This window comes from Spea bombifrons, chromosome 3 (assembly GCF_027358695.1).
Source record: "Spea bombifrons isolate aSpeBom1 chromosome 3, aSpeBom1.2.pri, whole genome shotgun sequence".
NCBI lineage: Eukaryota > Metazoa > Chordata > Amphibia > Anura > Pelobatidae > Spea > Spea bombifrons.
The window spans coordinates 121470845-121486554 of NC_071089.1; the positions used below are offsets into that span (position 1 = coordinate 121470845).

The 15710-nt window shown below is 54.0% G+C and overlaps 2 protein-coding genes and 5 non-coding genes across 9 annotated transcripts in view; 1 reads left to right on the forward strand and 6 right to left on the reverse strand.

Moving 5' to 3' along the window:
* Positions 1-134: 134 nt before the first annotated feature.
* Positions 135-207, reverse strand: TRNAV-CAC (transfer RNA valine (anticodon CAC)). Its single transcript has one exon. It is a non-coding gene; the product is annotated as a tRNA-Val (tRNA).
* A 513-nt stretch (positions 208-720) lies between these two features.
* TRNAA-AGC (transfer RNA alanine (anticodon AGC)) lies at positions 721-793 on the reverse strand. The gene has a single exon. It is a non-coding gene; the product is annotated as a tRNA-Ala (tRNA).
* A 1171-nt stretch (positions 794-1964) lies between these two features.
* Positions 1965-2037, reverse strand: TRNAV-CAC (transfer RNA valine (anticodon CAC)). The gene has a single exon. It is a non-coding gene; the product is annotated as a tRNA-Val (tRNA).
* Positions 2038-2573: 536 nt separating this feature from the next.
* TRNAA-AGC (transfer RNA alanine (anticodon AGC)) lies at positions 2574-2646 on the reverse strand. Its single transcript has one exon. It is a non-coding gene; the product is annotated as a tRNA-Ala (tRNA).
* Positions 2647-2821: 175 nt separating this feature from the next.
* Positions 2822-2895, forward strand: TRNAN-GUU (transfer RNA asparagine (anticodon GUU)). The gene has a single exon. It is a non-coding gene; the product is annotated as a tRNA-Asn (tRNA).
* A 930-nt stretch (positions 2896-3825) lies between these two features.
* On the reverse strand, positions 3826-11767 carry TMEM214 (transmembrane protein 214). Of its 2 annotated transcripts, XM_053458854.1 has the most exons (18): positions 11462-11767; positions 10264-10472; positions 10033-10183; positions 9667-9801; positions 8837-8919; positions 8593-8698; positions 8301-8382; positions 7551-7652; positions 7300-7441; positions 7116-7207; positions 6896-6944; positions 6405-6479; positions 6015-6050; positions 5781-5898; positions 5369-5465; positions 5108-5276; positions 4828-4979; positions 3826-4379 (listed from the first exon to the last, which is right to left on the reverse strand). In XM_053458854.1, the coding sequence occupies exons 1-18, from the start codon at positions 11577-11579 to the stop codon at positions 4253-4255; spliced, it is 2043 nt and encodes a 680-aa protein (XP_053314829.1). In that variant the 5' UTR covers positions 11580-11767; the 3' UTR covers positions 3826-4252. The 2 variants fall into 2 exon arrangements, with proteins under 2 accessions (XP_053314829.1, XP_053314828.1); XM_053458853.1 differs by lacking the exon at positions 6015-6050 and having other exon boundaries at positions 6369-6479; positions 11462-11755.
* Positions 11768-14620: 2853 nt separating this feature from the next.
* The window catches only part of MAPRE3 (microtubule associated protein RP/EB family member 3), a 9253-nt gene continuing 8163 nt past the window's right edge, over positions 14621-15710 (reverse strand). For both annotated transcript variants that reach the window (XM_053459912.1, XM_053459913.1), the window contains 2 exons: positions 15402-15554; positions 14621-14941 (listed from right to left, as the gene is read on the reverse strand). In XM_053459912.1, the coding sequence (XP_053315887.1) occupies positions 14873-14941; positions 15402-15554 (222 nt within the window). In that variant the 3' untranslated portion in view covers positions 14621-14872. The remainder of the gene's footprint in view (positions 14942-15401; positions 15555-15710) is intronic.

The window sequence follows — 15710 nt, forward strand, 5'->3', positions numbered from 1 at the left end:
ATGAATACAAATACACATACATTTCACATGCTGCTCTCCTCCCAGTTCCAACCCTGTAAACGAGGCTAAGAGCAGTGAGTCGGCCCCGGTCTGAACCCGAATTGAAAACAGGAAAATTAAAAAGAAACACATAATGTTTCTGCCCGGTTTCGAACCGGGGACCTTTCGCGTGTGAGGCGAACGTGATAACCACTACACGACAGAAACCAGATGCTGTCTCCTTTGTGATTCCAAGAGGCCTCTGTGACTCTTTTTCTGCTTCCAACACAGGTGGGTTTCCAAATCTTTCATATCTAGGGAAAGAACATAGTCGTCCGACTGTTTACGGGGGAGAGGGCAATGGTAGGGCTGCAGCTTCTCGTTGAAGTTTTTTTAAATTTTTAGTTATTTGGGACGACATTAGCGACATTAAACCGTTGCCATAGAGAAAAAATAGAGGTAAACTGATTAAAAATACATGTGGAAAATATGTGGTTTTTCATTTTTTAAATTTTTTTTAGCGTTAGCCCTGTAATATAATGTTTTCAGGCAGCTGCGTATTATCTCGCTCTGTTATCGGAGCCCAATTTACTGGAAACACATTAATCCATGAAGAGCCGGAGGGAATATTTTTCTGTAAGGTGGCTAATGGTACCCGTGGATGCAGCTACTTCAATTATATTATGTGTATTATTTGTATAAAGAAACATGCTGTGGGACAAGAAGAAAAGAAAATATCACTGGAGGATGCGGGCATCGATCCCGCTACCTCTCGCATGCTAAGCGAGCGCTCTACCATTTGAGCTAATCCCCCTGCTGCATGCTTTTTGATGAGATATCCTGGTGACCAACTCAGGGTAATGCAGTAAAAGTATATGGCGGCCATTTCTAAGCTCTGGAAAAAGCAGATAAGGAGAGAGCGCAGTAGATGTCGGCACGGTCCCACCAGGTGATCGCGTTAATGTCGTTTTTATTAAACATGAACAGGCAGGAGTCAGCAGGGTCAGCAGCCCTGGAAACATTTGGAGAGCGGCCCCATATAGTTTATCTCGCGGTCGCGCTCTTATACCCACACGCACCCCTTATACATACCCGAGTCACACTATTTGCCATACAAATAACTATAAAACATTATTTTTATCTCATTATTTGTACTAAAATGCCAGAAAGCAAAAGTGTTAAAAGGCCCTAATAAATGAAATACATTACACAGAATGAAATATAAAAACTTTTGCTACTACGAACATTTTTAGATTGAAAAGTTCCATTTTATTCGGTGGAACAAAACAGCGATCACATTAGTCTTCACGATATTCTTCAAGATCAAGAAGATCCGGCCCTCCTTCAGGCCTTATGCCCCGGGAGGAAAGTGCATCCCCTGAAGAAAATGAAGAAGGGGACCTGGTGTCCACTGTGGCCTTACGGCACTTTTTTATTTTTCCTTCACAGCGAAGCACTGACCTCGGGGCTTCAATAAAATAAAAAAAATGGGGTAAGCCTTGCTTCTTGGTCTTTTGGCTAAGAGAGAGAGGGAAAGCTTGGTTTCTCACACAGTGCACGGGCGCCACAGGGGGAAACTGCGGGTCTGTGTTAGGCGGCCGTTGACAGCCCCTCTTTTGGTACGCTACTGCTCCTTCCCAGCCATTAACTTTTTACTTATCACTTTTCACTTGGAAGTCTTGCACTTATATCTAAAATACTTTATAAATAATATGACAAGAAATAAAAAACAAAAAAAAAATCTAGCAGAGGATGGTTTCGATCCATCGACCTCTGGGTTATGGGCCCAGCACGCTTCCGCTGCGCCACTCTGCTGCTTCGTGTGGGTGGTGGTTTTGTAGTCTGGATACACTTACTAATAAATACAAATACACACACATTTCACATGCTGTTCTCCTCCCAATCCTGTAAACGAGGCTAAGAGCAGCGAGTCGGCCCGGTCTGAACCAGAATTGAAAACAGAAAAATTAAAGAGGAATACGACTTGTTTCTGCCCGGTTTCAAACCAGGGACCTTTCGCGTGTGAGGCGAACGTGATAACCACTACACTACAGAAACCAGATGCTGTCTCCTTTGTGATTCCAAGAGGCCTCTGTGACTCTTTTTCTGCTTCCAACACAGGTGGGTTTCCAAATCTTTCATATCAAGGGAAAGAACATAGTTGTCCGACTGTTTACGGGGGAGAGGGCAATGGTAGGGCTGCAGCTTCTCGGTGAAGTTTTTTTTATTTATTTAATAAGTTAATTGAAGTTAATTTTTATTTATTTGGGGTCTTAGCGACATTAAACCATTGCCATAGAGGAAAAATAGAGGTAAACTGATTAAAAATACATTTGGAAAATATGTGGTTTTTCACTTTTTAAAACATTTTTAGTTTTAGCCCCATAATATAATGATTTCAGGCAGCTGCGTATTATCTCGCTCTGTTATCGGAGCCCAATTTACTGGAAACACATTAATCCATGAAGAGCCGGGGGGAATAGTTTTCTGTAAAGTGGCTAGTGGTACCCGTGGATGCAGCTACTTCAATTATATTATGTGTATTATTTGTATAAAGAAACATGCTGTGGGACAGGAAGAAAAGAAAATATCGCTGGAGGATGCGGGCATCGATCCCGCTACCTCTCGCATGCTAAGCGAGCGCTCTACCATTTGAGCTAATCCCCCACTCACTGCACTATATCTCTAAATACTAATACACATACATGTCACCTGCCCGTCTCCAACCAGTTCAAACCCTGTAAACGAGACTAACAGCAGCGAGTTGGCCCCGGTCTGCAGAAGAAGAAGATAATGGAGAATAGTTTTTTGTTTCATCTCTAGCACGCATTTTCACATCCTTGTCTCTGTGGCGCAATCGGTTAGCGCGTTCGGCTGTTAACCGAAAGGTTGGTGGTTCAAGCCCACCCAGGGACGACTTTCTTTTTCTCCTCCTCAGACAGATGTTCTTCACGTGTTGTAACATTTGAAAGAAAATAATTACCCTTCGCAATACACCCAGCACCCTTTGGCCTTTATTTCCTCTCCTTTCTTGCTTTTTCTGCATCCCCCATTCTTTTAACAAACTGAATTTGCAACAATCTTGGCCGGACCGGTCTACTGTAATGTAAGGGGTCCAGACCCCTTCCATGTGCCGTATGCTCAATAACAGCCCTATGACGTATGCGGCCAGTATTCAGTTATTTCCAGCGCTGGTTATTTGCCCTTTTCACTCATTCTCACAAGAATGGCCGGGATAAAATGGTTTTATCCCATTTTGCCCCAATAAACCCCCTTTATCTGGAGACCTGGAGGCTGCCATTGCTGTCAAACAGCACTCTGATGCTTTATGGCAATGCTAATAAAGTCCGTTCCTCCATAGACTTTCATTACTCAGAGAGTCCATCTGGTTGATTGAGTCTGAGTCATTCTATTGTTCCCCACGGGCAGTGTGATAAGGAGAAGTCGTACCAACGGCTGACATGCAGCTGCCTGAAACCATTATATTATGGGGCGATATCTAAATATCTACGAGAAGGAATGGTGGGAGTTCCACTTGAAATACCTTTTCATTACTTCCAGGGTATGACAGACGGCATTAATACTATAAGGTTCCCGGTTCTTACACTAACCCCAATGACGGCGGCGGTGTTCCGAAGGCAGCAGAAAGCGGTCCCGTGGATAGTGTAGTGGGGGGTGGGAGAATCAGTAAACCCTGAGTGCTCCGAGGACTAAACACTCCAGCTCCCGGGCTTTACGCTGCTGCTTTCCTACCGACTCCGAGCCGTTCCTATTAAGCTTCATTATCAGAGGAAGCCGGACGGGGGGGGGCGGCGGCTGACGGGACATAAGCCAGCAGGAGGCAGGTTTCACCGTACTGGTTTATCTTTAAAGAAAACATCTTTATTTGGCTAAAAACACGTGGGTCCAGTTGACTGTTGCTGGGAGAAGCGTACAGAGCGCAAGCTCACCGGGAGAATATTATCCAAAACGACGAGAGTCCGGGGGAAGATCACACCGAATCAGTTAAAATGGCAGGGGTCAGGAGGCTGTATTAATTATAACACTTCTAGAACGACCCCCTCTACACATCATCGCGATGCACTGTTCTAGATTTCCCCGAATCAGCATTAAAATCACAAGACAGATGCAGTTTGTGCAGAAACCCCTCCATTAACCCCTTACAGAGGCTGCCCGTTCCAAGCCGCGCCTCCCTCGTTTGTTCAGTCATTGGTTATGGAAAGCGGGCGCTCGGGTCAGCGGCCGCACCGCTCCTTCTTATAGCCCAAAGTCTCTAGTGCCCGGAAATCACTGCCAGAGCCCAGTTTTTGATGGCCAACGTGGTATTGTGCAAATACGTCCAGACAGACTGCGTCACGTTGCCGACGTGGCCTTTCGTACAGTCCCACGACACCTCGCCCCTGGGGAGAGAACACACAATCACTCAGCACAAAGGGGGCAAAGCCAAGGAACGTGAAGCCTGGAGGGCTACAGGATGTATGAAATCTGTACATGGACCCCACGTCCGCTTTACACAGCCCCAGAACCCCCACATCCACTGTAACCCGATTTACAGAGCCCTGGAACCCCCCCACCTCCACTGTAACCCTCTTTATTACACAGCCCCGGAACCCCCCCAACATGGTGTTGGGGTCCTGTGCAGCGATAGCAATCCTAATACTTTTCAGCTCAACGTGGGATATTCCTGCAGCAACTCTGACATCAGAGCAGCGTGGGGCTGGACAAGATTGATGTGATTACCGGTACCCTCACATGGCGGCGGATCTGCTGCTCCACTACTCTACACTAAAGTAATTTGCACAATAAGCAGGGGATAGACGGTCTATTTGGGGTCTCTACGTGACGTACTTGCACGAGTCCACATACTGCTGCCACGCTCTCTGTGCGGCGGCCCCGGAATATTCCGCCGCCGGCAGCAGGACGTTTCTGTGAACGTAGAGCAGTAATTCCCGCAGGAACTCGATCAGGTGATACACGAAGTCCGGCGTCCGGGCCTGGAGCTGGCAAACGGAGAGACAGGCACGGGATTAGATACACGCTACCAGCATATAACACGTCAGCCCCCCAGACAGAACGTAATCCCGCGAGGGTCCCGCTGCTGCCACGGCCTCAGATTTCAGGTTCTTACCCATTCAATGAACCACGGTAAATTGTCGATGGTGAAATTTATAAACGCTGTGCATTTCCGGCCCACGACCTCGGCCCCTTCTTTGGATTTTGCCCACAGGAGCTCCAGGCTCGGCCCCATCACCTCCACGGCCTGGGAGTAATAGAGCGGGACGTTCGCCTGCAGCCAGCTGGAAGAGGAAGGGACAGAGGAGGCATTAGCAGACGGGGGGGGTAACTAGTGGGACGCGAGCGGTAGTGGCCCCGAGGAACGTGCGCTGACCTGTGCCCCCGCTCGGTGTAATCAGACGCCTTGCTCCAAGCCTCCCGAGACACGTCCAGGAGTCCCGACTGCTCCAGCATCCTCGCCGACGACGACGCTGCCGATAAACAAACTGAATCAGAAACCGGCGGGGAAACGCTTCATTCGCCAAAGCGCCCCGGCGGGAGGAAGCGCTTCATTCGCCAACGGGACATAAGAGCGCCAGGTACAAATAACATTCACTCCCCTTATACCGGATTATTATACAGGAGGCGATATTATATCCCGCGGAGCTGGTGTTATTATATACCCCCCACTTCCGGGGTAATTATTCATTCTTTTGGGATTCACCCCCCGGTTCTGCGTGATATTGCCCCACCTTGTGGCTGTTATTGGTAACCGGCTAAATAATCGGTTTTGCCCCCGACGTTACCTTCAAACGTCCCGTGTGTCCGGATATCGTGGATCACGAAGCCAGCTACGAAGACGAGAGCCACGAGAAAGAACCGGAACCAGGGCGGCCCCCGGCCCTTCATCTTCTGCAGCAGCGCCTGGAGAGAAGCGCAGTTATAGAGGCGGCACGCGGAGCACAGATTAACCCCCCCCCTACATCACTACCTGCCCCGAGGTGCTCCACCCCCCCCCCCCACGCCGTCACTCTTCCTGCCCCACAGGCCGCGTCGCACGATTCCACGGCCTTCACCTCACTACCTGCCCCAAAGCGCTCCACCCCCCCCACGCCGTCACTCTTCCTGCCCCACAGGCCGCGTCGCACGACTCCACGTCCTTCACCTCACTACCTGCCCCGAGGCGCTCCACCCCCCCACGCCGTCACTCTTCCTGCCCCACAGGCCGCGTCGCACGACTCCACGTCCTTCACCTCACTACCTGCCCCGAGGCGCTCCACCCCCCCACGCCGTCACTCTTCTTACCCCACAGGCCGCGTCGCACGATTCCACGTCCTTCACCTCACTACCTGCCCCGAGACGCTCCACCCTCCCCACGCCGTCACTCTTCTTACCCCACAGGCCGCGTCGCACGATTCCACGTCCTTCACGTTCTGTCCTTTCGCAGAGAATTCTTCGTTTGTCACTTTGAAGGAATGCACGGTTTCACGCAGAGATTTCCGCATCTACGGTATCAGAACAAACACAAGGCGAGTGTGAGTGTGAGTGATCTCTGTATCACGCGGTTCAATAATCCCCAAATGAAAGGAGCTCGTTCCAGCGGTCAGTAAACCATTGCGTGTTTTCATCCACGTGACGGGGAGGCATCGGCACATGTATGTGTGTGCACTAGCCGTGTACTATCCCCAAGCAGCCGCAGGTAGCTTTGCCGTGTTATTCCGCCCCGGCTGTGGAAAGCAGGCGGCTCTGCAGAGTTTTTCCAGTGGAAACGCTCTGCGGGGAGAGGCGAGGCTCTTTAAACAGCATCGCAGCGGCTGTTCCTTAAACGCTGGCTTGGAACCGTATAGGCTTGGGCTGAATTTGGGCTACTGGTGCCAGACTCGGGGCCGACGCCCCCCTCTCGGGCACGGGGTATACTCACAGGTCTGGAGGCCGCATCCCAGGCGCCCACGAGGTGCTGCAGCAGGAGACTTCAAGAAAGAAACAAAGAGACGCTCATCAGCGGCAGCCGAGATCACACGGGCCGGCGGCAAACGGCGCGACCACCTGACCGGGAAACCCACGAACCGCGCAGCGCCACACGTAACGGACCCTTTTACCCCCCACGAGGGCCGGACCTCCGCGACAGGCAGGTCACTCACCTGGACTGCGGCAGGTATTTGGTGTAAAGCTGGCGCCACACGCTGAAGCTCAGGGGGTCCAGATTCAGGCACTCGGTGAGGCTCAGCATCAGCTGGAAAGAGAAAGGGGCTGGTAAGCAGCCTGCGTAGCGAGACGGCGGCAGCGATTCACACGCGGCCCCCAGAGAGCCCCCGAGGGCCCTACCTCTTTCTTCATGTCCGCCGGGCAGTTCGCCGTGGCCCTCGACAGGAAGGACGGGAAGTAACTGTGCAAAGTGCTCTCCGGGGACGCCCCGAAGGCCAGGACTTTCAGTCTTGGGTACAAGTCACGCAGCTGCCCCTGTTGGCTATAAACACAGACAGATCGGGCTAGTCGGAGTGCGATCCGCCGGCCAGCAGAGACACGCTCGGCGTATAAAAGAAACGGCAGAGACCGCGCAGCGGGTCGCCCCGTACCTGGCAGAGAGGGAATTGTGCGGCATGAAGGCGAAGTCCAGCAGGGGGAAGAAGTCCTTGGGGCCGATCATCCCGAAGCCCTTGGTCAAGTTGGAGTGCATCCTGAAAACACACAGGCAAATATCCACTAAACGGCGCGTTAAACGAGCTACCGGCCCACGACAACCTTTCCCCCGGATTCCAGAAACAACGCGTCCTCCCGCGAGAGCGTTACAAAACCGTGGCAAAGAGACGCATTCCTCCGGTGTAAGCGATTCGACAGCAAGCACTGTATACGGTAATATATACCCCCCCAGCACCCTATACGGTAATATATACCCCCCCCAGCACTGTATACAGTGATATATAATCCCCCAGCACCCTATACAGTAATATACCCCCCGCCCAGCACGGTATACAGTGATATATAATCCCTGAGCACCGTATACAGTAATATGTACCCCCAGCACTGTATACAGTAATATATACCCCCCGCCCAGCACCGTATACAGTAATATATACCCCCAGCACTGTATACAGTGATATATAATCCCCCAGCACCGTATACAGTAATATATACCCCCCCAGCACTGTATACAGTAATATATACCCCCCCAGCACTGTATACAGTGATATATAATCCCCCAGCACTGTATACAGTGATATATAATCCCCCAGCACCGTATACAGTAATATATACCCCCCAGCACAGTATATGGCAGTATACCCTCCCCCCAATAAGTAAAATGGAGTAGCGGAAGGGTAGCTCACAGTAGCAGACGCTCCAGGTACGAGACGGCATACGGTGAGAGAGTCTTCATCCCCAGAACCGGAAGCATGACGCCGAGCCACACTGCCGGGAAGACACAAACACGCCACATTAACACCATGGAAACAAAGGGTTAAGTTACACAGTTTTCTGCCCTCCCTGCCGGTCCGCGGCAGCATGCGCATGATTAATACATGATCGGTGTCAGAGACGTACACACGGGGGTCACGTATGACGCTACGCGGCTTCCGCTTCAGCCATGATTAAGAAGAGAAGTCGGAGACGGAGACTGACCTTTCAGGCCCTCGGTGAGGTCGACGAAGCCGGCCTGGCTCACCAGCCACATCACGGTGAGACCCTTGGCCGGTCTGTTCTTATACGTCGACAGGAGATCCAGGTGCTGGGGGGGGGCAATACAAAAGATGGTAAAAACAGCAAAAATACGTAAAATCCCAGAACCTTCCCATACGACGTCATTGGCTTGTGAAAGGGGCAACAGGGGGGGGGTGGACAGCAGGCCCCAGCCAATCAGACTCACCTTTTTCAGGTTGCCCGTCACGACCTTGGGTTTGTCCGTCAGCACCGCCTGGATACAGATCTGGTAACCGTACAAGGACTCCCCTGAAGGGAAGGAAACGGTTAATAAACATTCACATGGAACCCAGGCGGGCAGAGAGACCCCCCTAACGAGAACCCAGGCGGGCAGACATCCCCCCTAACGAGAACCCAGGCGGGCAGAGAACCCCCCCAACGAGAACCCAGGCAGGCAGGCAGGCAGAGAGACCCCCCTCCCCCAACGAGAACCCAGGCAGGCAGAAAGACCCCCCCCAACGAGAACCCAGGCGGGCAGAGACCCCCCCTAACGAGAATCCAGGTGAGCAGAGAGACCCCCCCAACGAGAACCCAGGCGAGCAGAGAGACCCCCCAACGAGAACCCAGGCGAGCAGAGAGACCCCCCTAACGAGAACCCAGGCGAGCAGAGAGACCCCCCCTAACGAGAACCCAGGCGGGCAGAGAGACCCCCCTAACGAGAACCCAGGCGGGCAGAGAGACCCCCCTAACGAGAACCCAGGCGGGCAGAGACCCCCCCCTAACGAGAACCCAGGCGAGCAGAGAGACCCCCCTAACGAGAACCCAGGCGGGCAGAGAGACCCCCCTAACGAGAACCCAGGCGGGCAGAGACCCCCCCCTAACGAGAACCCAGGCGAGCAGAGAGACCGTCGCTTCCCACCCCATTCCGCGGACTAGAAATAGTTATAATGAGACTGGGAATCATTTCTATCGTAATAGGCAGGCATTAAGCGAGCCCCCCTTACCCCCCCCCAACGCACCCCCGGAGGAGCCCCCGGCCCCCCCAGGGCACTTTACCTGAGGGTCTGTCCAGCTCCAGCAGCATGAGGAGGACGCAGTGATCGATGAAATCCTCCAGGCAGCCGGAAGCTCGCCCCACGAGAGCGCGGATGACGCTCCTCAGCTCCTTGCTCACCAGGCAGTACGGGTAATCTGCACGAGACACACGGGTTACGGGGAGGACCTACAACACGCTACATATAACACACGTGTGCAGCGGGGACACCCCGGCCCGAACATTCTACTTACATAGCATGGGGGGGGTTACATGCTTCCCCACACGTATAAAACGAGCCCGTATGCCCCACCACGCTCAGCACACACGTCACTAATACCCCAGACGGACGGACGGTCAGGAATTGCCCCCCCCGTGCCGTCACTCACCGTGGGGGTGCTGGCTCAGCGTGGGGTCTTCGCGGGGGGCCTGCAGCTTGTCGTTCAGATATCCCGCCAGGTCCTTGAGCCAGATGGAGGGGCTGTCGTGGAACATGCGCTGACTCTTCTCCAGCTCCCGCTGAAGGGCACCGATATCCAACTGCAAGAGACGCCCGTTAACCCTTCGCGATCCTCCCCACCGCCCCATCTATACTGCCCCCCCTGGGGGTTACTACTCACTGCTTTCAGTGCCTCCTCCAGGGTGCCGAATTTCCTGGGGGTATAACTGGAGTCGGCGGTCTGGGTTTTCTTGCCCCCTTTGCCCCCCGGCTGCTTCCTCTGCGGCGGGGGGTCCGCGCTGCTGCTCGGGGGGACCTGCTCCTTGTTCTGCTTCTTCAGCATTTTGTCGAAGCCCATTTCGTAGAGAGAGCTCGTCGTCTTCACCGGGGCTGCGGGGCAGAAACACGCGGGGCGTCACACACGGGGGCAGTTACCGAATCGCCCCCCACCCCTTAAGCCCACCAATGCCAACAGCGGTTCAGCTCTCAACGGGACGTATTGAGAAAGACAGCGAGAGCCACGAGAGAGGGGGAGAGAGAGAGAGAGGAGGGGTAGGTGAGGGGGCAAATAGACACATGATCCCCCGGCACACAGACAATAGACGGGGAGGAGAGCGAGAGAGCTGCTAGAAGAAGAGACAGACAAAGGAAGCCCATACACAGACAGACAGACCCACCAACAGAGTGTATCCCAGCACAGACAGACAGACAGAGGGTATCCCCACACAGACAGGGGGTAGACAGACAGACGGAGGGTATCCCCGCACAGACAGACAGACGGAGGGTATCCCCTCACAGACAGACAGACAGACGGAGGGTATCCCCGCACAGACAGACAGACGGAGGGTATCCCCGCACAGACAGACAGACAGACGGAGGGTATCCCCGCACAGACAGACAGACGGAGGGTATCCCCGCACAGACAGACAGACGGAGGGTATCCCCACACAGACAGACCCACCAACAGAGGGTATCCCAGCACAGACAGAGGGTATCCCCTCACAGACAGACAGACGGAGGGTATCCCCGCACAGACAGACAGACAGAGGGTATCCCCACACAGACAGACGGAGGGTATCCCCACACAGACAGACAGACAGACAGACGGAGGGTATCCCCACACAGACAGACAGACAGACGGATGGAGGGTATCCCCGCACAGACAGACAGAAGGACGGAGGGTATCCCCGCACAGACAGAAGGACGGACGGAGGGTATCCCCGCACAGACAGACAAAAGGATGGCAGGTATCCCCGTACAGACAGACAGAAGGACGGAGGGTATCCCCGAACAGACAGACAGACAGACAGACAGACAGACAGACAGACAGACAGACAGACAGACAGACAGAAGGACGGAGGGTATCCCCGCAGACAGACCTCCGGGGGCGGCGTTGCTCTCGCCCAGCGCTCTCCTCTCCCCGCCGCCGCTCTTCTCTCCGCTCTTTTTCCCTTTTTTCACCACTTTCCACTTCCCATCTGTAGCGCCGGACGCCATGTCTGCACCGCTCACTGCGTCACCTCCGGCCCAGCGAGTGACGTGGCGCCTGCTGATTGGCAGGCTCCGATAGGGTACAGGGACGCGCACGCGCACTGGGCCTGCTCGGACTCCGCCACGTCTGTGCTGCCCTCGGTGACGTCACGCAAAGCTGAGTGGCCTGCGCAGTGTGAGTGTGTGACGTCACGTATCATAGCGGACTCCTCAAACTCTCCACGCCTGACCCCCCCCTTTTACCCCACACTCTCCAGGTTAGACCCCTTACCCTCCCTCATATACCCTCCCTCATATACCATTCTTACCCTCCCTCATATACCTCCGGGACAGGCACTGGGGCATGTAATTGGGGGCAGAGGGCAACCAGTATTTAATGTGGATACGTTTATTTATCCTAAATACCCCGGGGGCATAAAAACCCAAGAGCAGGGTATAGAATATCTGATACAGTCCTGAGGGGAGGGGTTTAGGGGGTAATTATGTCAGAGGTAGGTAGATGATGTAATAGAGGGGCAGGAGATGGCTCCATGGTGTCGCTCTCTGGTCTCCGGCTCCATTGCGTCGCTCTCCGTCCGGTCCCCTCCACGTCCTACTTCCCTCTCTCTCTCTCTCTGCAGCGGGTTCCTAAACCTTCCCCTAGGGCGGCGCTGCGGGGCAATGATTAGCGATAGGTAAAAAAAAAAAGGGGCGACGCTCACTTTTCACAGCAGTTTATTTGAAATAAAACACAGATGCAGGTTCTCCCCGCGGGGTCTCGGACGGGTAACCGAAGACCCTCATTCTGGGTCGATGCCCCTCGCGGAAGCCACGGTGGGGGCGGGCGGGCGAGTCGCGGGGTCACATCTGATCGCATCCGTCGGGGTGCGGAGAAAAAAAAACAAAGAATGAAAACTCCAGCAGCAACTTAATAAAAACTCGCGGAACGTCCCGGATCCGACCCGGGCGTAGAGACCCCCCAAACACAGCGAGCAGCGGCATCAGCCCACCGCCCTCCATCGCAGCGACCGGCGCATTCGCTGGCGACGGGTACCGGCATCCGCACCGCAGCCTGGAAGGCCCTTGGGTTTTCAGTGGCCATCTTGTTATTGATGGCCGGACCGGCCGCTGGGCACAACAATGACCGACGACCCCCTTCTACCTCTGATCTGTGCCCAGCCGGCGGCCCCTGGCCTTAAAGTCCCAGGGCCCGTTTCACGTCCCGGTCCAGTCCTGGTTGGCCCCACGCCAGATGCCATCTCGTTACCCGGTGCGTCACGTGCCGAAATCCTCGCAGATATGTATGAACACCTACAGCTCCTTCATAACACGGCCCTCGGCCCCCCGAGCCAAGCCAGACCCCGGCCCTTGCCCCCCCACGAGAGATTCACCAAGCAGAAGAAAGATGGAGAAAACAGCCACTCTCAACAATAACGCCAGAGGACCTTTAACAGAGGACTTCAGGAGCGTGAAGCAGGGGCCCCCGGGGGCCGTAGGCCCTCTGTCCGTCCAGTAAGTGGGGGGGGTACGGAGGTCCTCGGGTATAACAGCTTTCTGAGGAAATATCCCCATCTTATCCCCGGAGGAGGATTCAACGCTTTGTGAGCCTCTCTGACCATGAAAGGGTTAATAATATACAATAAATAATCGTGGAAATCCGTCCATCCTCCGGTTTACTCCGACACAGAAAGTTCAGGGGGTCCCAATTTAACCCCTTCACTGCCGGCAGTGACATGATTTAACCCCCTCGGTACCGACGGGGCAAGAGCCACATAGCCGCGGAAAGCTCGAGTCTTCCGGCTAACTCAAGGGTTAAATAACTTATTATCAGCAAAAATGCTAAAAACTAAACAGAATAAAGAAACCCCCCCGTTTACTCATCGAGCGTTAATATTAATATTAACTAATAACTAATAAGTCTACATTACGGGACAGCTGATTAATTAATACTTACATAAAAGCATTAATCCAAAATATTCATTATAATTCCCAGAATAAAACAGCTGAATTCAGCCTCTTAACCTCTTCAGCGCCAGAGACATGTATCAACTCAATGCTGGCCTTTCTGCAGTGAAGGGGTTAAATCCCTAGACACAACGCAGCCGGCCCTCCAGCTGAGAAAAGATGAACACGTCCTGGAACCGGAAGGGTTAAAGGATGTTTCACTTTCTCAGCTTTTGGGGAGCTTTGTTTTCTGTGTTGGGGAGAAAAAAAAAGTGCATTTAGAACAATCAAAAATATACATATATTCAGTTCTCACGTTTCACCTGCCGGGGTCCAGGGGCCCCGGAGAGGAATCCCTCGGAGCCAACAGATACTGAAATATCATACAGGCAGACAGGGGAAAGGGGGAGAGAGAAGGGGGCCCGGGAAAAGGAGAGAGAGAGAGAGGGGGAGACCAGTGAAAGTAGGAGAGGGGAGGGGAGACCGGGAAGAGGAGGAGAGAGGGCAGACCGGGAAGAGGAGGAGAGAGAGGGGGCAGACCGGGAAAAGGAGGAGAGGGGAGGGGGGAGACCGGGAAAAGGAGGAGAGGGGAGGGGGGGAGACCGGGAAAAGGAGGAGGGGGGGGGCGGGGAAAGGAAGAGAGGGGGGGACCGGAAACCCCCATCTCTCCCCCTTTGGGTTTCATTTTGGAAAACAAATTTTGCCGCCGATGGCCTCCCGGGGTGCAGTTTTTTTTGTTTTAGATTGTGAGCTCTGTTGAGCAGGACGCTCCTCACCTATTGCTTCTGCCTCAGTTTGTTATGTGATGCGCTCCTTGTTATGTTTACCCCTTTTGTACAGCGCTGCAGAATATGACGGCGCTATATAAACCAATAAATAGTAATAAGAACACTGCAGCGACACTGAAAACCTGCACTGGGCTAGAACTGCATCTGAGGCACGTTATTCCTCCCCAGCAACCGGACATCAGGAGACAAAGCAGACAATGCGTGCGTACTTAGCACCGAGTCCCACCAGTGGCCCTTAAGGGTTTTAAAAACACTTGGAAAGGGAAAGGCTTCAATTTCTGGCGCCGGGGGGGGGGGTAAGAGCACCGCCGGGGGGGTAAGAGCACCGCCGGGGGTAACGGAGGAAACACGAGGGGGGAAAAAGGGCAAATGCAGCATTTTAAACGCAATGATCACATCCGCCCCCAGGGGACGGCCGGCCGGTGCTGAAGGGTTAACGGGGGACGCGAAACGAACGGGCGAGCCGGAAATCCGCGACGTGAAGGAAGCGCCGGCGGCCGCTGGTCCCCCGGGCACGGTGCGGGGTGATGGCGTGAGAGAATGCAGTGCGGCCGGCGAGCGGCGAGGAGGAGGAGGAGGAGGACGCCGCTAGTATTCATCCTGATCCTCCGGCTGAACGTCAGCGTTTTCATCATCTTCCGGCGGAGCAAATCCATCCTGAAAACGGCAAAGAGCCTCCTGAACCTCAAAGAAGCATCAAAGCATCGAAGGGAGGAGATCGTGGCACGGGGGGCGGGGAGTAAAGGATCGTGGCACGGGGGGAGGGAGAAGGATCGTGGCACAGGGGGCGGGGAGTAAAGGATCGTGGCACGGGGGGAGTATTGGGGTTAGGGAGGGAGAAGGATCGTGGCACGGGGGGAGGATCGAGGCACCGGGGGAGGGGGAGAGAGTAAAGGATCGGGGAACAGGGAGGGGTAAGGAAAAGGATCGTGGCACGGGGGGAGGATTGGGGTTGGGGAGGGAGAAGGATTGTGGCATGGGGGAGGATCAGGGTTGGGGAGGGGGAAGGATCGTGGCACGGAGGGAGTATTGGTGTTGGGGAGGGGGAAGGATCGTGGGGGGTGTGAGAGTATAAGAGCCGCGCGGGATGTCTCGGGGGAAGGGATTCTGGACGCACCTCTGTGGCGTACAGGATGTCGATGATCTTGGAGAGGACGCTCGGGTTCTCGCTCTCGTGCTCCTGGCAGATCAGCTCGATGTCTCGCAGTTTGCTGAAGTAGAAATCTCTCTCTTTCTCCAGGCCGTCTATCGTCAGCTTCAGCTCCATCAGCTAAGAGAGCGGGGAAAAAGGCGCAGTATTAGCCCCGGGGGAGTCATCGACCCGCCATATGTTATAATCATTCACTGAGGTGAGCAGGATACGTGGAAAAGCCTTCCAGAGGAAGCGGTAGAGGTTAACACAGCGAGGGAATGAGGTTAACACAGC